Source organism: Pan troglodytes, chromosome 11, assembly GCF_028858775.2.
Source record: "Pan troglodytes isolate AG18354 chromosome 11, NHGRI_mPanTro3-v2.0_pri, whole genome shotgun sequence".
In the NCBI taxonomy this organism is placed as follows: domain Eukaryota; kingdom Metazoa; phylum Chordata; class Mammalia; order Primates; family Hominidae; genus Pan; species Pan troglodytes.
The window spans coordinates 45,196,174-45,221,680 of record NC_072409.2 but is presented as its reverse complement, the minus strand read 5'-3'; the positions used below and the strand labels follow the sequence as shown (position 1 = coordinate 45,221,680).

Genomic DNA, 25,507 nt, shown 5'->3' with positions numbered 1-25,507 from the left:
CCTTGCTGGGTGACTAGGGGCGCTGGCCACAGTGTGAGCCTGGGGCAGACCACTGGCTGCCAGGCTGTGGAGTTGGGTCAGGGCGGCTGTCAGGGGAGCGAGTGGGACCACACTGTCTGCAGCTGCCTCTGGGCCCATTGAACCCAGGTGCTGGGGAACTCGCCTTCCTGTGCGCATGGGTGCTGGGGCACTCAAGCCTGCTGCACATCAGCCTCATGACCTTTGCTCTCACTCAGATCTGTCCACCTCCTGAGCCTGCTGAGATCATACCAGGCCCTTTCCTTGTGAGCCCTCAGGCTCCACTCTGCATCCCTGAGCAGGTGAGGGCTCTCTGCCCTTCTAGGCCTCTGAGTAGAGGGCAAGATGGGCAGGCCTGCTGCCTGAGGGCTGGTTTCTCCCGCTTCAGGGTCCAGGGCACCATCATGGTCATTTGTTCTCCAGATGCTCATTGTCTCTTTTATGTCCCAGGCTGTGTGAGGCCAGCGCAGACATAGACCGGCCCTCCTTTGGGTCTCAAGGGTATGTCCAGGGCCGCTATGGGAGCCCCAGGGACTTCAGTGGCTTCCAGGAGAACACGTCCCAGAGGATGTCTACCCTCATGCGCTCATATCATTCACTCATTCACTCCCTCCCTTCTTCACTGACTCATTCATTCACTCACTCACATTCACTCATTCACTCACTATACATTCACTCACACATTCCCTCACTCATACATTCACTCATTCACACACTCACACATTTACTCATTCACTCACTCATCCACTCACTCACTCATCCCCTCACTTACTCATCCACTCACAGATTCCCTCACTCATACATCCACTCATTCACACACTCACACATTTACTCATTCAATAACTCATCCACTCACTCACTCATCCACTCACTTATTCACTCACACATTCCCTCACTCATACATTCACTCATTCACACACTCACACATTTACTCATTCACTCGCTCATCCACTCACTCACTCACTCACTCATCCACTCACTTATTCACTTACACATTCACTCACTCATTTACTCACTCATCCACTTACTCATTCACTCACTCATTCATCCACTCATCCACTCACTCACTCATCCACTTATTCACTCAGTCACTCATTCACTCACTCATCCACTCACTCATACACTCAGTCACTCATTCACTCACTCATCCACTCACTCATACACTCAGTCACTCATTCACTCTCTCATCCACTCAGTCACTCTTTGGTCTACTCATTCACTCACTCATCTACTCACTCATCACTCACTCACTCACACATTCATTTACTCATGTACTCACTCATCCACTTACCCACCCACTCATTCACTCCCATCCACTCACTCACTCATCCACTCATTCATTCACTCATCCACTCACTCATACATTCACTCACTCACTCATCCATTCATTCACTCACTCATCCACTCACACATTCACTCACTCATTTACTCACTCATCCACTCACTCACCCACTCATGCACTCACCCACCCACTCATCCACTCACCCACCCACTCATTCACTCACTCATTCACTCCTATCCACTCACTCACTCATCTACTCATTCACCATTCATCTACTCATTCACTCACTCATCCAGTCACTCATACATTCACTCACTCACTCATCCACTTACTCATTCACTCTCATCCACTCACTCATCCACTCAGTCACTTTTTGGTCCACTTACTCATCTACTCATCACTCACACAATCACTCACTCATTCACTCACTCATCTACTCATTCACTCACTCATTCACTCCCATCCACTCACTCACTCATCTACTCATTCACTCACTCATCCACTCACTCATACATTCACTCACTTACTCATCCACTCATCTACCCCATTCACTCACTCATTCACACACTCACACATTCACTCACTCATTTACTCATTCACTCTTTTGCTCACCATTCAGTTATTCATCTACTCATTCATCATCGGTTCCCTCACTCATCATTCCTCATTCATTAGTTGTTTATTCACTGGCTTATTAATTCATTCACCTAATTTTAACTCTTCAATTGTGGGAGGTGCCCCCAGACCCTGCAGGAAATTACAAAATGGAGAGATTTCATTCCCTTTCTTCCCAGGCTACTCTAGGTTTCAGCAAAACCAGCAGCCAGATGTTGGGATAAGGATAGGTTAGTCATGCATAGAGTGGATTCTGTTGCCGGGCTTGGTGTGGCTTGACTGCCTGATGGAGTCACAGTGTGTGAGTGGCCCCCCAGCAGGACAGCATCCCAGAGAGGCTGGCCCCAGCCCCATCCGTCTGGCTGACAGATGACTACTCACCCTGCCTGCTCAGAGGCTCTTATCTTGAGCCTTCCAGGATAAACCCTGGCTATGTTGTTTCAGCCAGGCCCTCCTCTCCCTCCCTATGGCCCCCAGAGTGGCCTGTGGTCGGGGCACATGATGGGGAGGCAGCCACAGTCAGGCTGCCGAGGTTCAAGGTCCGGCCGGCCCCTTGCTAAGCTGCTGAGCCTGTCTGTGTCTCCACTTCCCTCTCTGTAAAATGGGAGCAGCATCGACATGCAGGGCTCATAGGACTGAGCCCTCAGGGTAGAAGTCCTGTCTCAAGGTCACCTTCATGGGCCCAGTGTGTGGCTGTCCAGTAGGTCATAACCATTGGCAGATGTTTGTTTAAAAGAGAGAGGAAGGTGTGGAGGAAGGGGTGTTTCTTCATCTCTGGGTGTGAGTGAGAAAAAGACTCTTCAAACTTGGGCCCTCCAGGGTGTGTGTTGGGATGCTTGGACTCAGAATTTTGGACTCCGCCTTGGGGCTGTTCCCACCTTTTGAATGTGAAATGTCATAGGTGGAGGTGGAGAAGTCCCCGTGGGCACCAGACCTGAGCTTTTCTAGTCTCAGTCAAGGAGGAGAGATGGCTTTTCCCTCATTTGTGTATCAGCCTACTTCCAGGGAGGGGGCACCGACTGAGCCCTGAGCTCTGTGTTGTACTTGGGATCCTCTTCTGATCTTGGGAAGGGATATAAGAGCCGTCTTCCCAGAGTAGATTGGAGCAACAAGGATGGTTGTGCTTCTGCAATGGGCACATCCTGGGAACCCTGGGCTCTGAAGCTGGACAGTTGAGGAGGGCAGGGTAGCAGGTGACAAGAGGGCAGGGGTGGTGGGCTCTGTGAGTTGTGCTCATTCCACGTGTCATTTTATTTCACTTTACTTCGTTCATATTTTTTGGTCATTATTTTATCACATACTAATGTATCCATGTAATGGTAATTTTAACAACCAATGTGTATTCTCAGATGTGGCTGCCCTGTAACTAGATGAGCTATTCATGAATCTTTGGGCAATTTTGAGTTTGCACTTACAAATTCGTTATAGATTCATTTATAAATTTTTAGTCTTGGCCGGGCATGGTGGCTCACGCCTGTAATCCCAGCACTTTGGGAGGCCGAGACCGGTGGATCACCTGAGATTGGGAGTTAAAGACCAGCCCAACCAACATGGAGAAACCCTGTCTCGACTAAAAATACAAAATTAGCCAGGCATGGTGGCGCATGCCTATAATCCCAGCTACTCGGGAGGCTGAGGCAGGAGAATCACTTGAACCCAGGAGGCAGAGGTTGCAGTAAGCCGAGATCACACCATTGCACTCCAGCCTGGGCAACAAGAGCAAAACTCCATCTCAAAACCAAAACAAAACGAAAAGTTAGTGGTTATGCTGGAGATTACAACATGTATCCAAAGTTTGAAGTTTGATATAAACTAGCACTTTACCACATCGTGGGCAGTATAAGCATCTTAAGACATTTGAACTCCATTTACCCACTCTTCTTACCCACCCCTGCTTTTTGTGTACTGTTATATAATTTAACCCTCCCTGTCTTTTATATCCCATATGACATTATTAAATTGTTCTTTTGTACAGTTAATTCTAGCAGAGAGTGATAATGACTGATGCATTTATCCTTTCCATTGCTTTCTGTTCTTTCTTGCGTTTCCAAATGTCTCACACCACTTTCCCTTTACCTGAAGTTTTCCCCTTTGTATTCCATTTAGTACCCATGTGCTGCCACTGCTGTCTCTGTCTAAAAGAGTCCCTATTCTTATTTAAAGAATAATTTTGCTGGATACAGAATTTGAGATTAATAGTTTGTTTCTTCATCATCACTTTATTATTTTTTAATTTTATATATTTATTTATTTATTTATTTTGAGACGGAGTCTTGCTCTGTGGCCCAGGCTGGAATGCAGTGGCATGATCTCGGCTCACAGCAACCTCTGCCTCCCGGGTTCAAGTGATTCTTCTGCCTCAGCTTCCCAAGTAGCTGGGATTACAGGTGCATGCCACCGTGCCTGGCTAATTTTTATATTTTTAGTAGAGACAGGGTTTCACCATGTTGGCCAGGGTGGTCTCGAACTCCTGACCTTAAGTGATCTGCCTGCCTCAGCCTCCCAAAGTGCTGGGGTTACAGGCGTGAGCCACCACGCCTGGCCTCTTCATCACTTTGAGATGTTATTGCATAGTCATTTTACATGGTTTCTGTTGAGGTCAGCTGTCAGTCTACTTGCTGCCCCTTTGAAGGTAGTGCCCCCCCCCCCCCACTCTTTGCTGAGTTTAAGATATTCTCTTTGTGTTTGATTTTTAGGAGTTTTATACTGTAATGTGCCCAGGTGTGGCTTTCTTTGTATCTAATCTGCTTGGGGCTTTTAGCACTTCTTGAATCTATGGGTGTCTTGCTTCAATTTTAGAAAATGTGGTGGCATTATTATTATTATTTTAGAGATGAGGCCTTGCTCTGTCACCCAGGCTGGAGTGCAGTGGTGTAATCATAGCTCACTACAGCCTAGGACCCCTGGGGTCCGGTGATCTTCTGATCTCAGCCTCCTGAGTAGCTGGAACTGCAGGCATGCGCCGCTATGCCTGGCTGTTTTAATTTTTTTGTAGAGATGGGGTCTTACTATGTTGCCCAAGCTGGTCACAAACTGGGGTATTATTTTTATTTATTATTATTATTTTTTGAGATGGAGTCTTGCTCTGTTGCCCAGGCTGGAGTGCAGTGGCGCGATCTCAGCTCACTGCAAACTCTGCCTCCTGGGTTCAAGCAATTCTCCCTGACTGTAGCTAAGATTACAGGTGCTAGCCACCATGCCCAGCTGATTTTTGCATATTTAGTAGAGACGGTTTCGTCATGTTGGCCAGGCTGGTCTCGAACTCCTGACCTCAGGTGATCCACCCACCTCGGCCTCCCATAGTGCTGGGATTACAGGCGCATGAGCCACTGCACCTGGCCTTATTTTTAAAATAATGTTTTGATTTCATTATTTATACCCTCTTTTCCAGAACCCCATTTACACATAGGTTGGACCTTCCCCTTTGTCTTCTATAAGTTTTAAATTTTCTTTTTCATATGCATTTGTCCATGTTTCAGTTCGTTTATTTTCTGCTGCCTTCCAGTTTGCTAATCCTCTTCTCACCTATGTCTAATCTGCTGTTGAACTCAATAGATGGGTTTAATTTTACTTTTTAGTTCTAGATTTCCATTTGTTTCTGACTTCATAGATTTTAGTTCTGGTGAAATTATTTGTCCTGCTATTTTTTGGACCATACTAATTTTACACTAATTTTAATTTCACACAAATTTTAAAGTCTGTGTCTGATAACTGCAATATTTGGATCCCCTGGGAATTTGTTGTTATCGTCTCGTTTTTCTTCTTTTATTTTTATTTTTCATCATTTTGGTCTTGTCTCCTGATCTTCTTGGTCATTTTTTATTGATGTGTTTAGAAATTATGGACATATTTGAGGCTCTGGGTGATTTTGTCTTTCACTAGAGATTTACTTTTTACTGCCTCTAGTAGGCAGCAGAATAAGAGCAAATCATATTAACCCCGTCTGGAATTGAACTGATTCAAAGCTGTGTTTCAGCCCCTGTGAGGGCTGGTTGGTCTGTTCTGTTTTATCCAGACTTCTAGTATACAGCCCTTCTGGAAGGGCTAATCTGAAAGCCTGCACGTCTACCAAGGCCCCTCTTCCTTGCCAGACTCTGGGCTCTGATTGCCATCTTCCCAGCCCTGTTAGACTGCTGAAGTTCTGCCCTGCTTCTCTGCTTTTAGTCTACTGCTTAGTGGTAATGCTCCAAGGCATTCCTGTCCTATAGAAATGTAATGTGAGCCACAAATGTGAGCCATATGTGCAATTTTCAGCTTAGCAGTCACTTTAAAAGTATAAAAGGAACAAGTGGAAGCCAGGCGTGGTAGGTCACATCTGTAGTCCCAGCATTTTCGGAGGCTGAGGTGGGTGGATCGCTTGAGCCCAGGAGTTTGAGACCAGCCTGGGCAACATGGCAAAACCCCATCTCTACAAAAAATACTAAAATTAGCTGGGTGTGATGCTACTGGGGAGGCCAAGGTGGGAGGATTGCTTGAGCCTGGGAGGTCGAGGCTGCAGTGAGCCATGATCACACCACTGCACTCCAGCCTAGGTGACAGAGTGAGATCCTGTATCAAAAAACAAGAAACAAAAATTAGCCAGGCGTGGTAGCGAGCACCTGTGGTATCAGCTGCTCGGGAGGCTGAGGCAGGAAAATCGCTTGAACCTGGGAGACAAAGGTTGCAGTGAACCAAGATCGCACCACTGCACCACTGCACCACTGCGCTCCAGCCTGGGTGACAGAGTGAGACTCGGTCTCAAAAAAACAACAACAAACAAACAAACAAACAAAACAAAAAGAACTAAAAAAAAAACAGGTGGAATTAATTTTAACAGATGGAATTTAGTATATCTAAAATATTATGTTTTTGATGTGAATCAATATAAAATTATCAATAAGATTCAAAAAAATCTTTTTTTTTTTGAGACGAAGTCTTGCTCTGTTGCCAGGCTGGAGTGCAGTGGCGAGATCTCGGCTCACTGCAACCTCCGCCTCCCAGGTTCAAGCGATTGTCCTGCCTCAGCCTCCCAAGTAGCTGAGACTACAGACGTGCACCACCACGCCCAGCTAATTTTTGTATTTTTAGTAGAGATGGGGTTTCACCATGTTGGCCAGGATGGTCTTGATTTCTTGACCTCGTGATCCGCCTGCCTCCCAAAGTGCTGGGATTACAGGCGAGAGCCACCGTGCCCAGCCCAAAAAATCTTTTAAGAAGATACTACGTTGCTGCCACGTACTGTGCACTTACAGAACATCTCAACCTGGACTGGCCTGATTTCAAGTGCTCATTAGCCACATGTGTAGCTACTGTTTTGGGCCGCACAACTTTAGTGGGAGAAGCAGTGCTGAGTGTGGGGTTTCCTTTTCTCCAGAAGAGTCAGAATGGTGGCATGAGGATGAGTGGTGCTGAGGTTTATTTCAGGTATATGTGTGCTGTGTACCTGCCGTCTCGGTTGTGGTCCCCAAGGCTCTTGCCGCCAGTTCTGGGAGGTACTGAGGAGTCAGTTAATGGGATTGGGGTGCAGATGTGGGCAGGGGGGCCTAACCTCACCCCCATGCTGCTTTACCCTTCCATGGTCCTCCTGTGGCCCTGATCTCATGCTGCTGGGGCCATCTGTTGGTGCCCCCACTCCCCTGCCAAGCAGCCTGGTGCCATTCCTGGCTTAGAGGGACACCACAGATGTTTGTGCCTGGGTGCATGTTTATTCAGTGGACATCTTGACCTGAGGCCAACACCGGCCTTGAACCCTAGTAGCCTGGCCTTCAAGGTCATCTTAGCTCTTGGTGATAGCTTTGGCCACCTAGGGCCTCTGGGGAGGAAAGGAAGTGAGGCCTAGGTGACTTCATTCTGGGCGTAGGCGTAGAAGACCAAGCCAGAACCAGGGCCTTGTACAGTAGCAGGCACCAGAATGCCCAGCCCTTCCTCAGTGCCCAGAGCTACAGGTCTGGGTATTTCCCTATGTTGGGGGGGTGGGGTGGGGGGAAGAGCCTGCCTTCGAGGGGCCACAATATTCCACAGACTGTTAGATCCTCACCCACTGCCACCTTGGGGTGCCCTGAGCCTTTGAACCCTGTGTGGGGGCAGGGCAGCCGCAGGAAGACCCCAGTAGCTTGGCTTCTACAGCTGTCTCCTCAGAATTCTGTGGAACTCCACAGGATTCCACAGGCCTTGCCCTGGGGTGCCCCGCCTGCCTCACCCCACAGGAGCTGTTCTTGATGGTGGAGCTGCTAACCCTGCTGACCTGTGTCCCTGGTGCTATCCAAATCTATCTTTAGGTGTCCCTGCGGGAAGTGGCCATGGGGTGGGGCTGGCCCTTTCTAGAAACCAGATACATGGTGTGGTCAGATGCAGGGGTGGCCGCCTGGCCTGTGCCTGCCGGGCTCCCAGTTACCTTGGGTGAGTGCCAATGTGTTCTCCTGGGGAGGAGCCAGGCCTGCAATCAGGAAAGTTTTTGTGGTGGGATGGCCCCATGGGGATTTCTCTTCCTCAGTTGTGTGCCCACTGGGAGGGCCCCATTTTCATTTCATCCTGGGGTGGTCGAACCACTGCTCTGGTCCAGGGCCGAGGGTTCGAGCAGACATTTCCCCGTCAGGAAGTAATGTCAGTGTTCCCTTGAGAACAGGAAAGGCCTCCTCCTTTGGGGCTGGCCCTGCAGTGTCTGCTGCCTGCACAGCTGCCTGTCCATGTTGGGGGTGTGTGTCTGGGTTGTCTGGCTGTCAGGGCCAGGGCTGCCCCGGCTTCCTGGGGTTTGGTTGTCCTGAGTTGGCTGTACCCCTCTGCCCCAGGGACCCCTTGCCTGGCTCTCCCTCTTCCCCCTACCTCCGAAGGAGAACAGACGGGCGTGGGGAGCCTGGATGTGACAGGTTGGCTCTCAGGACTCATGCAGGGCCAGGGCAGCCTGCTGACCTCTGGCCTTGGAGAGGAGGGTGGCCACCCAGTGACATGGCACCAGGACTTGCGGCTGAGACCGGGGCCAGGCCTGTGTCCCTCTGCCCCTCAGCTGCCCGTGTTAAGCCCACCTGTAGACAGGAGAGGAGGGCACCTGGATGTCCCTGGAGGGGAGGGGCATGGGTTCAAGCTCTCTTCCTCCCTCCAGCCTGATGGCAGGTGCCTTGGCACGAGGTGGCCCTCTGACAAGGTAGCTTTCTGAGCCGTTTCCCCTAAATGTGAATGGTCTGTATCTACCAACACCCCCAGTCCCATTGGTCAACATGCCATGGGCGGGGCTGGCCACTGTCCTGGAGGGCCTGTGGCAGCCCTGGGTGATGCCCGGCTTGAGTCCCTCCTGCTCCTCTCTTTCAAAAAGTGCACACAAGGACAAATGCTCATCAGTTCTTCTGACCGCAGTAGGGATACCTGCATCCAAAAGTGTGGATACGGATCCTAGGGAGGAAGCCCTTTCCCTTTCCCCTCAGAGACCCCTAATGTTAAGGATTAAGTGTGGATTGTTTCCAAGTTTGTCATTGGCTTTTAGCTGGTGGTCTTCATTTAAGGATGCTGGTCCTTGGGGAGACCCCTGTCCACAGAGGGCTGGGCAGGCGCCTGCTCAGGGTAGTGTGGGCCGAGGCTTAGCCCATCTGGGACACGCAGTGCTGAGAGTGGGGTCGCTCAGGTGGAAGAGGCTATGTGGGGGCTCCTTTGCTTTTATGGAGCTCTAGGTCAGCCCTGCAAGCTTTAAAACATTTATTTGGAAATAAAACACCCGTATGCCATGTGCCCAGCTCCACCTGTTGCCACCAGCTTGCCCATCTGCTTCCTCGCTTGGGCTCTGTCATTTCTGATCCAGGTGAGTGCAGGTGCAGATGGTGGCGCTGGCCTTGGTGCCCTGCCCTGGAAGCCTGGAGAGTGCAGGTGCATCCAGGCCCCACCCTGCTTAGCGCCGGGCTCCTCCTGGCTGGGACATCACCTGGTGTTGGAGGCCTGGGACCAAAGGGGATCCTCTCTTCCTCCAGGACAGGGTTCCCTGGCTGCAGGGTTGTTGGGGAGGGAGTCTTGGTTGTTTAAAGTCGTTCCCCCAGGGTGTGAATGAGCATAGGTCCTGTCTGCTTGATCTGCAGTGGGCCAGGCCTCCTCTGGAGGCAGGTGTACCACCCAGAGCCCACGAGGGTGTACACAGGGTGCATATTACTTGCTGAGGGCTGGACACTGTGGGGGATGGGTGCTGCTATCTGCCCACTACACAGATGGGGAGCTGAGCTCAGAGGCAGGGTTAGTGTCTGAGCCTAGGTTCCACCCCGTCTCTCTGATTGGAATAGCTTTTCCTGTTCTGTCCATGCTGCCCAACACCAGTGCAGGACGGGACATGGTAGGAAGGGGCCGAGGGTGAGGTTGGCTGTGCCAGCTGCGGTTCTGGGCAACTCTACCTGTCAGCACAGTCTTGCACTAACCCTGAGGAGACCTCCGACCTTTCCTGTTTTGTGAAGGGGGATGGGGCCCAGTGAGGTAGAGTTGATGACCCTGCAGCCCAGCCAGGAGCTGATGGGCAGAAAGACTAACTGGATGGCGTGTCATGGCTGCTGTTGGGCAGAGGGTTGGGTCTTCCTGAGGCCCTAGCTGGGGAGACCTCCATGGGATGGCCTGAGGAGGGGGCTGGGGGCTGTCCAGCCCTGGTGAGGTTCCTGTTGGAAGGAAGGACCACATCTGGTCTGTGGACTGTGAGGCTTCAGGTCCTGGGAGAGGCTTTGTGGGTGTGGTGGGCCCAGGGAGTGGGCACCTTGGGAAGGCTCCTGCCTGCCCGTGCTGCCCCAGCATCAGACCCCAGGTGGTCCACAGTCCTGTCAGCTGCACCCTGTCATGGTTCATTGCCTCAGGGGTGCCTGACCCAGCCTGGGTCCCCCTTTGGTCCTCTTCTTTATCTTGGCCTTCATGGCTCCATTCTGTGGTCCTGCCCTCCTCCTGGGCTGCCCACCCATCCCTGCCACGTGGTGACAGCTCCACTGGCATCCCATGGTGGCCCTGTCTTTGCCCACGATGGAGGGTATTGGGTGGGCCTGGGGTGGGGAGGGCTCCTGCAGCCTGCCCTGTGACCGGAGCCCTGTGGTGGGGAGGGCGGGGCCCAGCACAGAGGACCTGTCCCAAAACTGACCTGCCGTGCTCATGCTGGGCATGGGGGCTTCCTAACAGGCAGGTGGGTGGGGACCCCCGACCTTCCCTGGACCTCCCCTTGCTGCTGGCTCTTATGCTGGGTGCTGGCATGGGAAGCCAGTATGGACCGGGGACCACCCCCATTGCATGTGTTCAGTAGAACCTAGAGGAGTCCCTGGCACGGCTGCCAGCTGGTCCCGGGGAAGGACAGCTGGAGTTTTGTACGTGCTCAAGGGAGCATGGAGAGTTCGTGACCAGGCCATGACAGACTCTCTCCACCCGTCTACTGGCTGACAGGATCAGGCTTTCTCAAAGTTCAACATCCACACACCAGAAGGTGGACAGAACGATGCTGGGCCTGCCTCCTTCTACATATGATTTACAGTCACCCATGGACACCCCAAGTAATTGGCACAAGAGCTCCATCTGGCTCAGTAACGGAGGCACTTTCAACAAAATTAGTTATCCCTTTGCTTTGGTCAACTATGCACTGCTAATTTATGGTAGTGATTCAGTTCTGAAGAAAATCCTTTGGTCCTTAGAGTCTTACGTTTGCAGGAAACTAAGGAAAGCTAGATTCCGATAGGAATGATGTGATGGCAGGGAAGTGTGGCAGGGCAGTCAGTGAGAGGCTTTCGGGAAGAGCCGCGTCGTGTCCATCACCTCCGTGGGAATGGAGGTTGCGTCCTGGTTGGAGCTGGAGACGTGTTTATTCCCGTGTTTAGAAACAGCTGGTGGAGGGCATCAGATTGCCGACATTTGGATTCCACGGGAAACATTTCAAGGAACATTTTTAAAAAGTCAGTATTTATAAAATGCTGGAAATGGCATCTTTTACAACTGTTTGACCCTATGATGACACATTTTACATCCCAACTTACCCCTGGGGCAGGCAGGCACCTACTTCTTTCTGTGTGTGGGTGACAGGGTGAGTACCGGTGTGTATGTGGGGGCGGCAGGGTCCCAGGTGGCCTTTAAGAGAGTAAAGCTCACTTGGCACCTTCCCCTCCTCCCTCTGCCCCTTCCCACCCCCTTTTTTTGAGGCAGGGTCTTGCTCTGTGGCCCAGGCTGGAGTGCAGTGGCAGGATCTTGGCTCAGCTGCAACCTCTGCTTCCGGGCTCAGGTGATTCTCCCATCTCAGCCTCCCAAGTAACTGAGACACCAGGCGTGTGCCACCACACCCAGCTAATAATTCCTCCCTCCCTTTTTAAATAAAATAGTATGATTTACAAAAGCAACCAGGGGCCAGATATTCAAGTTCAGGTTTTTGCCTCAGATAATTGTAAACTTCTTGGAGCCCTTGACAAAGAAGACTGAATGTGGGAAGAGTCCAGTGCCACCGACTCACCCCCAACTGAGCACCTCCTTCCCTGGCTGCACTCATCCAGATGGAGGGCAGCATCTGGGACAGGTCACCGGCGTCAGGGTCCCTTTTCTGCAAACAAGTCTGGGGGCACATCAGCCTCCATCTGTGACTCCTCACACTCCTTGGCCACTTTTATTTGGTGGTGTCGGGAAAAATGTTCATCTTTATAATGATGTTCTTTTTTTTTGAGACAGAGTTTCACTCGTGTTGCCTAGGCTGGAGTGCAATGGTGTGATCTCGGCTCACTACAACCTCCACCTCCCGGGTTCAAGCGATTCTCCTGCTCAGCCTCCCGAGTAGCTGGGATTACAGGCGCCTGCCACCACACCTGGCTAATTTTGTATTTTTAATAGAGATGAGGTTTCACCACATTGGCCAGGCTGGTCTCGAACTCCTGACCTCAGGTGATCTGCCCGCGTCAGCCTTCCAAAGTGCTGGGATTACCGGTGTGAGCCACTGTGCCCAGCCATGATGTTCTTTTTAAAATCATGAATTAGAAAAAACACACACTGGCTCACCTGTCAATGCGGTTGTGTATTTTGTTGCTCAAGATGAGGTTAAAGAGGGAACTTGGATTTAAAGGAAGTGAGTTTGTTTTAAGACCAGCAGAGAATGTTGGAGGCAGCAGGTGGAAGAGCTCTGTCAGGCCTCCTCTTCGCTGGTCAGCGGCAGATGCCTGGTGTTGACATCAAAATGGCTCCATTGAGCCCACTGACCACTCACTGCAGAGCAGGCCCAGTGCCTGCCTCTTGTCCAAGTGGCGCCCCGTTGCCTGGCCCTGTAGTGACATAAACCACCCACTGCTCAAACATCATGCCTGCACAGAGGCCACTTCCTCCAGGGACCTCAGACCTGCCTATGCCTTAGGTGGGGTGGGGGATGCCCTCTTCCCCAGGCTGCCTGAAACCGGAGCTTTTCCTCGGGGGCAGGGGTGCCCTGACTGGTAATTTTTGGCACAGTGTGTAGTTGCATATTTATTGGTTTTCTCATCTGTTGGCTGCGTTCCCATGGGGTTGTGAACAGCCCTTTCCGCACACCCAGAGCCTCCGTGACTGAGCGACTCCAGACAGAGCATGGGGGATGGTGTGGCTTGCTCTGCACCAGCCATTCCTGCGCACTTGCCAAACCCTGTCCTCCTGGAACCAGACCCAGACCCTCTCTCCACTTTGTGGTGAAAGGGCAGGCAGGAGCCTGCTGGCCCCCAGCTTGGGTCGACTGGTTCAAATCTTCCAGACCTGGGAGTAGCAGGGAGGCTCTTCCCACCAGGAGGGCGTGGAGTGTGTGGGGATGCCGGGCCTCCTAGAGCAGTGGGGACACCCTCCCGGGGGTGGAGGGGACAGAAGGGGACACATATATGGTGGAAGTCTCATGCTGTCTTCCCAGTGTGTCCCTGTGGATATCATGGCTTTTGGGTGTGAGCACTTAAGTGACAGGGAGATAAGTCCTTGGTTAGGCCTGAGCTCTACCAGAGACCTGATGCCCTCCCATCCTGCACCTGGGGCCTCTGTCCTGGGCCAGTTCTCTGTGCATGGGACTGTTGTGGACAGAGAAGCTCCAGGCTTCCTTTGGTTTTGATTTACGGCCCCATGGAACTGGAGCGAGGCCCTGCAGCAGGCTTATCTCTCGGGGCTCAGCCTCGCTGGTTCTGGGCACTCTCCTCTGCCCGAGTGTGCGTGGGGCTCACCTCCTGGTGGGACCCAGTTCTGCCCCTTCAAGGGGTTGGATTTTGGGGTCCTGCCTAGCTGAAAGGAAGATGCCACGGAATCCCAAGTGTGCCCCTAGTAGGTCTGACATCTCCAACCGTTGCCCACTGGGGACTGTTCTGGCAGAGCAGGTGGCCCTGAAGTGTCATAGGAGGGGGCTGCCTGCAGATAACCCTGCCATGTTCAGGGCAGGAACCTCTGATGCTCTCAGTCAACATCGAAGGCAACCCCTGATGTGTTTCCCAGGTGTCCTGGGGGTGCTGGGAAGGGCCGTTGGGACCAAGAATCTTCTGACCACCCTGGCTGTGTGACTCGTGCAGCCCTTGAGGGGCTTTGCTGCCCGGCTTGGGGGGTGCTGTCCTGCCTTGCCTGTGTGTGACCCACAGGACCTTTTTCCTAGAGCAAATAAGAGCTGGCATTGTCCCAGAATGCCTTAAGTCTTTTGTCATCTGATTGACTTTCACCACTATGAGGGAACAAGAGCCATGAATTTGCATAGCACTGGGGACTTGGTAGGAGGAAGATTGGTGCTGATTGACCTTACCCTCCAGTGTCTGGGAGGGAGGGGCATCACGTTGAGTGAGCAGCCAGGAGGCCCCCGCCTCTGACTCAACACCAAACCTTTAAGCACCGTGTGAGTCTGGCAGGATTTGGAAATCACTTAGGGATCAGGTGCATTCTTCCTGCCCTGGCTTGTTGACTGTGAGCCTTCCTAATAGGTTAATGAATGAATTCAGTCCACAGGTGTTCATGGAGTTGCTCCTGTAATGCAGGCCAATCCGATGTCAGCAAACAGGTGATGAGGATGTGGACAGGCTCTGTGGGGGCAGCATACCCTGTAGGTGGGCTCTGGGCAGGGCTCAGAGGGGGACACACTAACCGACCGTTAAAGTACCAAGCAGGCTGGGCATGGTGGCTCACACCTGTAATGCCAGCACTTTTGGGAGGCCAAGGCAGGAGGATCTGTTGAGCCCAGGAGTTCAAGATCAGCCTGGGCAACATGGTGAGACTACCATCTCTAAAAAAATAAAATTAGACAGCGTGGTAGCATGTGCCTGTAGTCCCTGCTACTCAAGAGGCTGAGGTGGGAGGGTCACCTGAGCCCAGGAAATTGAGGCTGCAGTGAGCTATGATCACACCACGGCACTCCAGCCTGGGTGACAGAGTGAGACCCTGTCTCCCCTACTGTAAAAATTACCAAGCAATGTGTTACATTGATTAAAATAGTCGTGTGGTGTAGAATATAAAATGAGATCCTCTTCCCTTCCAAGCCCACCTCTAAGAGGCACCATTGTTAACCATTTCTGACTTTCGTGTCTTAAATGTATCAACTTCAGTAGGTAACTGCTGTTAAAAATGAAGACTGTAGTGCATGCAGGGTACGCCCCCCTACTTCCCGTTTTTCCTTAGTCATTTAGAATGTGAACATTTTGCTCTGAAACTACAATGAAATCTTTTACACGTTACTGTTGGTGCTAAAATACTGGCAAAAATAACTTGTGCTATAAATGATCCTGTGAGTTTCCTCTAGAATTAAGGACTAGGCGCACAGAAAGGGAATTGTAAACTGACATGCTGTTTCCCAGAGAAGGCTTCCTGGGCGAACTGGCCTAGCTGAGCACTGCCATCTCCTCTCCAGCTTCCTTCACCCCCAGGGACCTCGAGGGTCACCCTGGGTGCATGTCTTTCTGTTGTGTTGTGTTGTGTTGTGTTATGTTGTATTGTGTGTTGTGGAAACATTTCTTCCAGTAACTTGTTCCACCTAGACTGCATGGGAAGTTAACTTTCAGCTCCTGCATGTCTGAAAACGAGTCTGGACTGCCTGGCTTGGTGTCCGTTTGACAGCGTATAGAATTCTGAGTTAGCACTTTGAGGACACTGTCCCTGCCACCTGCGCCCAGTGTCTCCGATGAGACTCGCCGCCCACCTGGGCCGTTCCTTTGCAGATAGGACTTGCTCGGGGTTCTGACATTACACTAGAACAGCCGTGGAGGTGGGCTGTTCATTTACTCTGACCTGGCCTTGGTGGGCCATTTTCTTCTAAATCGTTCTCCTTCCAGCTCAGGGAAATGCTATTCTACTATTTGTTTATACTTCATGGTGTCTGTTCTTAGAACCCTTTTGACATAGTTTGACTTCCAGGCAGTTCTTCCATGTCTCTTAATGTTTCTCTTCTATTTTCTTTCTTCTACTTCTCTCATTTGGTCTTTGGATTTTTTTCCTTTTTTTTTTTTGTTTTTACATATGAAAAATTGAAGGGTGATTTACAGATAATGAAACACACAACTTAAGTGTGCAAGTTGAGCTCTGACAAATGCACATAGAGGTGGAGCCCACGTGCTCTGTTATGATGTGGAACATTTCTCCATCACCCTCCACCCCAAGATCTCTTGGCTCCCACTTCTACCCACCCCAGAGGTAACCATTATTCTGATGGCATCCCCCAGATATTAGTCTGTCTTTTCCAGGGTTTCACATGAAGATGGGGGTCCTACCAGACATATTCTTTTGTTTGGCTTCTTTTGTTCAGTCCGATGCTTTTGGCCTTCACCTGTGCTGCTGAGAGGCAGGAGCGTGCTCCTTTTTGCTGCTGAGCCATGGTCCTATTTGGATGGGTGCAGCATGGTTCATTCACGTGGCCCCAAACGTTTCGGTGGTTTCCAGGTGGGTCTATGATGAATTATGCTGCTTCCAATATCCAAGTCCATTTTTAATGGACTTATGTTTTCCTTCCTCCCAGATGGATCCCGGGAGGGGAGTGGCTGGACACAGAGCAGGTGTGAACCCTGCCAAGCCCTCCTCTGAGGGCTGCGCCACCTGAACTCCTGGTAGCAGTGTGCCAGGTGGGGCCCACTGTTCCCCAGCCTCCCAGCAGCTGGAAGTATCCACTTTTTTTTTTTTTTTTTTTTTTTGAGACAGAGTCTCACTCTTGCCCAGGCTGGAGTGTGGTGGCACAATTTCGGCTCACTGCAAGCTGCACCTCCTGGGTTCACGCCATTCTCCTACCTCAGCCTCCCGAGTAGCTGGGACTACAGGCGCCCGCCACCACGCCCAGCTAATTTTTTGTATTTTTAGTAGAGACGGGGTTTCACCGTGTTAGCCAGGATGGTCTCGATCCCCTGACCTCGTGATCCACCCGCCTCGGCCTCCCAAAGTGCTGGGATTACAGGTGTGAGCCACCGCACCTGGCCGTATCCATCTTTTAATTTAGCCCTTCTGGTAGGTATGGGATGTATCTCAGTGTGGTCTTTGTTGGCATTTTCCCAGCGACTGATGATGCTCAGCCTCTTTCCGTGTGCTGTTGGCCATTTCTGTGTCTTTGGTGAAGTATCAGTTCATGTGTTTATTATTAAATTACAGGAGTTCTCTATACATTTTGGATCTGAGTCCTTTGTCAGATATATGTATTAAGAATAGTTTTTCCCAGTTTGTGACTTGACTTAAATAAATAACCATTTTTTTGGAGATGGGATCCTGCTGTGTTACCCAGGCTGGTCTTGAGCTTCTGGGCTCCAGCCATCCTCTGCCTCAGCCTCCCGAGTAGCTGGGACTACAGGTGTGAGCCACCGCACCTGGCTTAAATAATCGTTTTTGATGAGTAGAACATGTTTCCATTTTATTGTCTGGATTAAACATTAACTTTTTTGTACTTAATGTTTCATTGGATTATGGAATATCTTATTTCTGAAACACTGAGCTGGTTAGGAAGGGCAGTCCCCATCCCTATGATAATTTGCAAGAGCTCTTTCTCGAATGTTCCTTTCTAAATAGAAGCTTGATTTTACTTACTTGTGTCAACTTCTTGAATCTTTATGGGAACATTAATTAGATTTTTTTGGGAGTTGCTGTTGGTCTCTGAATTATTTGTTTTCTGGGTTGGCCCCATCATGACAGTGGCTTCTCTGGGTATTGCCTGGCCCTGTGGTGATAGTCACTGCGCAGTCCCACACTGGAATGAAGGGGCCCATGAGGGTGTGTGCTGTGGGGAGGGGTCTGGCGGGTTGATGGAGGAAGAAGGGTCTCATGGGCACGGCTGCATTTGGGATGTAATTTTTTTTCCCAAGATGACCCTTGTCGCGATCCTGCCGCCCGCTTCTCCTCTCTGCTTTGGAGTCTGGCTTGATGTTCTTTGGGCTTTTCCGGAAGGATCCAGGGGTCTTGGCTTGCATTTACTTTCACTCTGATCTCTCCCCTCATCTGTCCAGATTTACCTGCTTTCTGTCTGTTTAGAATTCCCCGGAATTTTGCTGTTCTGTGTTTAGTTATGTTTCTGGTTTCCTTCGGAAAATACACTTTTCTTTTCTGACATTCCCATGGGAATTGGTGCAACAGAGGCAGGCATTGCTCTGTGGGGTCATTGGACCAAGATGAGGAGGTGATCCTGGGGGCAGGACCTCAGGTGGAGGTGAGAAGGGCGTGGCACGTATGCAGCAGGAGAGGCCTTGGCTGGGCCTTTGGACATGGCTGTCACCTCGTGAGGGGAAGTTGGAAGCACATGGAGCTTTCGGGGCCATGCGGGCTCCCTGGATTTATTCTGAGCCCTCTGTGGAGAGAACCTATTGAAGTATTTGGGGGAAGGGAAGGGCCAGGATCCAGGGGGACTACAGTGAGGGATGAGGTAGGAGAGAGGGTGGCGAGGGATGGGTGAGCTCAGACGGGGTGGTGGGAGTCAGAGGGGAGAGGTGGAGGTTGGACAGGCGGCGGGAGGGTGGCCAGTGCTGAGGGGTGTTTGAATGTGGTGCCTGGGGTTGGTGGTTCCCTTGTGGGATGGTGGGCAGAGCGGGCATGTGGGGCATGCACCTGACCAGGGTTCCCGGGTGATGATGGTGGCGTTTGTTTGCTGTTTTCTATTTAAACTTAGGTCAGTGATTGGTTCTGCTGGCTTGTGCAGACACAGTGGCCCAAGGGTCTGGGGAGGTGTCTGCTGTGTCCTCCTGCACAGGAGGGCCTGGGCTGCCCTCTGGGCTGCTGACTGGTCAGTTTGGCTCTGCTGGCGCTTTTCTCTTCCCTCCATTCTCAGCTCTTATCTCAGTCACCTGTCCACATCTTCTCTGTTCTAATCCACTGGGCCCTGAGTACTTCTTCTGAGTTGTGTATACGTTAGAAGTAAACTGATGATCCATTCTTTTCACAAACACACAGAAAGTGAGTGATTGTGGAGGAGGCAAAGGCCTCAGAGGTGTATTTTTGGAAAAAGTGCTCAAGTGTGGCCGTGTGGATTTGCGAGACCTCTTCGGCTTCCTAGGATGTCTTTTTGCTGAGGTCCCTTTTTGGGGGCTGTATCCAGGGTTGTGGGGACTAAGGAGTCAGCAGTTGTGGTGCCAGTGTCTGCATGCCCTTCTGTCGTAGCCGCTTAGCTGCCTGTGAGTATGGGAAGGGCTGGTCCTACTGCGTGGCGCTGCTGGGATGTGACGCCACCGTGTCCCCTTCTGTGTCCCATCTCTTGCCCACTTAGCATGTCTCTTGCCCTGTAGGACCGGAAGCTCACCAAGCTGGAGCGGCAGCGGTTCAAGGAAGAGGCTGAGATGCTGAAAGGCCTGCAGCACCCCAACATCGTGCGCTTCTACGACTTCTGGGAGTCTAGCGCCAAGGGCAAGCGGTGCATTGTGCTGGTGACGGAGCTGATGACCTCAGGGACGCTGAAGACGTAAGCTCCGCTTCCTGAGGGCTGGGGCGGGTCCTGGCATGGGTGCAGGGCTACCATAGCTGGGGGTGAGGTCTTGGGCTGCTGGGGTGGTCCTGGCTGGTGCCTGTGGGAGGCTGTCTCCTCTTTCCTCTCCTGCATGGGATGCCAGGAGGTGGTTTACTTCCCAGGGAGATGGTTGATCTGTCTATGGTGTCTGGGCCTTGTTTCTGGCTGGGGTTCTGTTTCTGCCTGGGAGCCAGCCCGGCACATCCTCAGGCTCAGGACGCAGGCTGGGCGGGGTGCACAGTGGGGACTGTGGGATTCTGAGGATGTGGAGGTGGTTAGTGAGGGCTGGGGAGTGGGGAGTGGGGTGGCCACGGCAGCCTGTTGCTGCTCACTAAGGTCCCAGTCTGTACTGTGGGGATGAGGGCTCCCTGCCTGGTGGTGTATCCTGGGTCCATCTGAACCATTGGACCCTGCAGCCTTGGGCAGGGCCTCAGTGCCCCTCAGCCGGGCAGTTTCCCTCATAGGTGGATGCGCTGCAAGAGGAGAGCCCTTTTCTTAGCTTCACCCACCCACCTCCTCCCAGGGCACAGCTCAGGGCAGGCCGCAGAGGTGGCCAGTGGCAGAGAGAGCCCCAGCTGGCCCCTGTGGTTCTGACAGGCCCTGGCCTTTCGTAACCCTCACCCCCTCACCTGAGCATCTGCTGGCTGGTACTCCGTCCTGCCTCGGGCAACTTACAAGTCAGCCTGGCACCATCTCCCAGTGAGGTCAAGATGGAGCCTAGTATGAGCTTTAGTAGCCAGGTCCTTGGCATGAGGGGAGCAAGAGGGTTGTGAGCCCACCCAGCTGCCTGCTCAGGGGCCTGGCTCCAGGGCGGAACTGTCCGGCCCTCCCGTCTCACCTTCACTACCTGTCACAGGTATGTGCCGTGTGCACGGGAATGGACTTTGTACCAGGCCTGAGCAGTGTTAGGTGGGGGCTTTGCTAGGGGGCCGCTGCCGGTGAGCTGCTTGGTGAGCTGTGCCCGTGAACCCCTGCAGGTACCTGAAGCGGTTCAAGGTGATGAAGCCCAAGGTTCTCCGCAGCTGGTGCCGGCAGATCCTGAAGGGCCTGCTGTTCCTGCACACAAGGACACCACCCATCATCCACCGAGACCTGAAATGTGACAATATTTTTATCACCGGACCAACTGGGTCTGTGAAGATTGGCGACTTGGGCCTGGCCACTCTGAAAAGAGCGTCATTTGCCAAAAGTGTGATAGGTAAACCTGCTTCTCCTCCCCAGGCCCTTGGAGCCCATGAGAAGCTGGGCAGCACTGAGTGCTGGCGAGCATCCAGTTTTGTTCAGACCTGGTGCAGGAGACCCAGTGGGAGGAGCGTCTGGGCGCAGGAGCCTCGGGCCAGGGTGTCTGGGCTACCCCGCCAAGCCTTTTGTAGCTCAGCTGGAGGGCCTGCCCACTCGTTGGATTCCCAGGCCACTTGGGCTGGGACAGCTGACTTGGCTGCCTCCCTCCCCTGCTGCCCCTGCCTTGTCCGACTCTGGCCCCAGATGGTCTTTGTGTTTCCCTCCGTGGCTGTGGCTTGGGTGCCAGCTCTGATTGTCTAGCAGGGGAGGTGGGCTGGGTGCCTATGCTCGTGGTGTGTGTGGGCACTGTGGGCACTCGGGAGAGGGAAGCTGCCCTGACCACAGAGGAACTTGGGAGGTTTGTGGCCAGTGACGCTGGAGCTCTCAGTGGGCAGGGAGGTGTCACCCGGGCTGTGAGGCCCAGGGAAGTGAGAACTTGGAGTATCTGGGGAATCCACATACCTGCGGGGCGGGGCACAGAGCAGGCGTTGTGCACAGGATAGGAGCAGGGCGCCAAGGAATTAATTCAGCTTGTTGGGCATTTCAGGCCTCAGTACAGATGCCCTCCTGTGAGAAGCCTTCCCAGCCTTCTTTTGGGGCGAGATGCCGTCGCCCCTAGGGGCAGCTGGCCCGGAGCTTCTTTGCAGAGACCAGGGGTCTGCGTTGTGCCATGTACCTGGCCCCAGGTGTGCTCCTGGCACAGTGGGTGTGAAGTGTCCACTGGTCCTGGGTGGGGGCCTCCACCGGCTTTGAAAAGAATGCGTGGGTGGCTGTGGAGCAGCTGTTTCTGGGGCCAGGATGATGGGAAAGCTGCAACATGTGCAGGGCAAGCAGCGTGGGTCGAGGCTCAGGAAGCCCAGATGGCACCCAATCAGATCAGATTGGGAGAGGCTCCCCCATGTTAATGAAGACCCAGCATGCCCCCAATGTGAGGGCAGGACAGTGAGCAGTCGATCTTGGGGCTTTGTGAATTCTTAGTTCTGCTGCATGTTTGGGGACAGAACTTGGCAGGTGTGGGGAAAATGAGACTCCAGAGCTGCTTTGGTTTGGGAAGTCTGTTCAGAATGTGACATCTGGGGCAAGGTGGCTGCCCGGGGGTGGCCCTGTGGACACAAAGCCTCTGGCATTCTGGGGGAGCTGAGTGGTGGAGCGTAGGGGCTGACCCAGGGTTCAGTTTCCCCATCTGTGAAATGGGTATATAGGTGAGGGTCTCCACTCCCTCCTGGAGGGGCTGAGAGCAGGGGCCCAGGACCGTGGAGAGCCCATGCCCAGGGCTTTGAGCTCTGCGCACTTTCTGGGCAGATTTTGCAAATTTGACTTCAGAAGTGGTAGGAACCCAGGTCTCAAACCCCGGGTGCAGTCGGGTGGCAGGAGGGAGGCTTGGGATCTCCTACTCAGGAGCGAACACTCCTGGAGGAAGAAGCAAAGCCCACTGTGAAGCGGCAGCCCCGGCAGAGCCCCTCGTCTTCCTCTGGCTGGGCGGCTCTTTGCCCTCTTGGAAACGAGGTTTCGAGTTGCTGGATCAGGTTGAGATGAAGGCCAGGTGTTTCCAGCAGGCACAGTGGGGAGACCTTGTGACCCGCATGGTTGCCCAGCTCTGTGGGCTGTCCCTCGTCAACCCAGCTTTTGCTCAGCTGGAGTCCAGGAAGCTTTGGTTAGAGAGGCCACAACCAGGAGTGTCCTCAGCTGCTCAGGCTCCTAGAGAATGAGGCTGAAGCAGGAGAATTGCTTAAGCTCAGGGGTTCGAGGCTAGCCTAGGCAATGTAGTGAGATCCCTGTCTCTACAAAAAAAAAAAAAAAAAGGGGTCGAGGAAGGAAGGAAAGAGAGAGAAATAAAGAAAGAAAGAAAAGAAAGAGAAAGAAAAAGAAATTGGCCCGGCATGGTGAACACCTGTAGTCCCAGCTACTTGGGAGGCTGAGGTGGGAGGATTGCTTGAGACTGGGAGGTCGAGGTTGTAGTGAGCTGTGTTCATGCCACTGCACTCGAGCCTGGGCGACAGGGCACAATCCAGTCTCAAAAAAAAAAAAAAAAAAAATTGCTAGTGCTGCAAATTTTCAGTATAATCATGTGGTTAAAAAACCCAAAAGAATAAAAGTTCCCGGCATCAGGCCCCTCCACTCAGCTCCTGTTGTTTCTCATGGGTTCTTCCAGAGTTCTGTGTGCCTAAGACTGAAATCTAAACCGTATTCTTGTCCCACTTTTTATCCAAAATGTTAACTTTAAAAAAGAGTGGCCAGGCACAGTGACTCACACCTCTAATCCCAGCACTTTGGGAGGCTGAGGCGGGCGGATCATTTGAGGTCAGAAGTTCGAGAACAGCCTGACCAACATGGTGAAATCCCGTCTCTACCAAAAATACAAATAAATTAGCTGGGCATGGCGGCAGACGCCTGTAGTCCCAGCTACTTGGGAGGCTGAAGCAGGAGAATTGCTTGAACCTGGGTGGGAGATGGAGGTTGCAGTGAGCCAAGATTGCACCATTGCACTCCAGCCTGGGGGACAGAGTGAGATTCCGTCTCAAAAAAAAAAAAAAAAAAGTAACAGATTTTAAATTGAAATGACGGGTAAACAAAACGTGCTTTTAAAACGCACTAATTAGTTAGCTTGAGCTTTTAAAAAGAAACTAGAAATTTTGAAGACCTTCCAAAGTCAACAAACATCCAGACGTTAAAAGCAGCTGTACTGAAGTCTCTAGTCCCCTTTCTTTGCATTCAGCGCGACAGACATGCAACCGGACTTATTTTATTAAAAAGGCCTTTACAGTTGCTGTATTATGAAAGCTAAAGCTTATTATAGAGAATAGAGAAACCCCAGACCAATATAAGTAAAATAAAAATCAGCCCTCGCCCCCTGCAGACATCATCTTGCCCTGGGGGTTTGGTTTTGCATAGGTGAGGCCAGCCAGCACGTCTAGCCTCATGCTCATTTTGCTCAGCCTATCATAACTTTGCCATGCACTTAAAAATTCAGTGAAGACACTGTTTTTGCATCTCTTGTGTTTAGGAGCCACATACAGTTCCCATCTTAGCAACTCTGTGGTTCTGTTAGGTGGGTACCATTTTCTACCCCACCCCCATTCAGGGACACTGTCTTCAGTGATGCTGATTGTTGTACATGCTGCGTGACACTTGTAGGGGTGGGCTGAGTGTACCCAGCCTTTCCCCACTTTGGGACATTTAGGGGTTTTGTGGCTTTAGGTAGCTCTGTAGCAACCCAAGTTCTTTCTGCTCCAGGGTTTCTGAACGTGGCTGTGGCCGAGCCTGTGGCAGGATCATAGTGTCCACAGGCGAGGGCGTGCTCAGGGTTTTGCCTCCTTCCAGGCTCGGACCCCGTCCCCTGGGAAGTCATAGTCTCCCAGCTTATGAGCAGGGGATGGCTCTGTCACCTGATTTCTAACCCTGGACTCCTGTGGTTCCAGGTGGAACTTTTGGAACCCTGTCTGTAAAGCACACCTGTGTCCCAAGTGAGGGGCAGGGCTGGCCCTGGGGTCCAGGTGTTCTGAGTGTGCCATGGGATGTGGAGGGGACATGGGGTTCTGGGCAGCCAAAGCTCCCGGGACACTGGCTCCAGCTCTTCCTGGGCCCGTGGCCAGCTGACCGCTGCGTCTGTTGCTTCCGGGCACAGGTACTCCCGAGTTCATGGCGCCCGAGATGTACGAGGAGCACTACGATGAGTCCGTGGACGTCTATGCCTTTGGGATGTGCATGCTGGAGATGGCCACCTCGGAGTACCCCTACTCGGAGTGCCAGAACGCGGCCCAGATCTACCGCAAGGTCACCTGTGTGAGTCCACCTGGCCCCTTGGTTAATTAATAAGGACACAGAGGCCTTGGGCCGTGCCCTGGGCTGGGCTCCATGTGGCTCTGTAAAGCCATCCTGGCAGCTGTGTAAGGAGCTTGGCCATTTTGCAGAGGGGGAAACTGAGGAGATTGGCCATTTTACAGAGGGGGAAACTGAGGCTTAGTAGCGGGGTGGTTACTCAAGGTCTCCTACCTGAAGGGATGGTGGTGCATGGGGTGCTGTGGGCAGTGCTTACCCATGGAGGCTGTCGCTCTCACAGCAGGGATGGTGGGGAGACTGAGGCTCAGAGAGGCTGGAGCTTCACCATAGCCCCCTGCCTGGAGGCGTGCCTAGGCCACCCATCCCCAGTGCTCACACTCTGGGCCGCCCATGGCTGCCTGCTTTCCTATCTTCTTTATTTTGAAACAATGGTTTGATTTCTTTTTCAGCTAAACCAGTCACCCCTACACCAAGTGTGTCTCTAGGCAGTCGTCAGCGCCAGGCAGCTGGGAACGTTAATCCCTGTTTTGCTGTCGCTGTGATTTTTTTCTTTAATCGGATGGCTTCAGCTGCATAAACAGATCTGTCTTGTCCTCCCTCTGTGGTGGCCCCACTGGGTGGAGGGAATGCAAACAGAACATCTGGAAATGGAATGGCCAGGCCAAGGCTTTCTGTGCCTGTTTTCTGCACCATCCGTCTTGTTG

At 52.2% G+C, this 25,507-nt stretch overlaps 1 protein-coding gene across 26 annotated transcripts in view; it reads left to right on the top strand.

The window, feature by feature from the left end:
* Window positions 1-25,507, top strand: part of WNK2 (WNK lysine deficient protein kinase 2) — a 138,223-nt gene that overhangs the window by 26,655 nt on the left and 86,061 nt on the right. For all 26 annotated transcript variants that reach the window (XM_054658275.2, XM_054658274.2, XM_054658270.2 and 23 more), the window contains exons 3-5: window positions 19,525-19,697; window positions 20,720-20,940; window positions 24,649-24,806. In XM_054658275.2, the coding sequence (XP_054514250.1) occupies window positions 19,525-19,697; window positions 20,720-20,940; window positions 24,649-24,806 (552 nt within the window). The remainder of the gene's footprint in view (window positions 1-19,524; window positions 19,698-20,719; window positions 20,941-24,648; window positions 24,807-25,507) is intronic.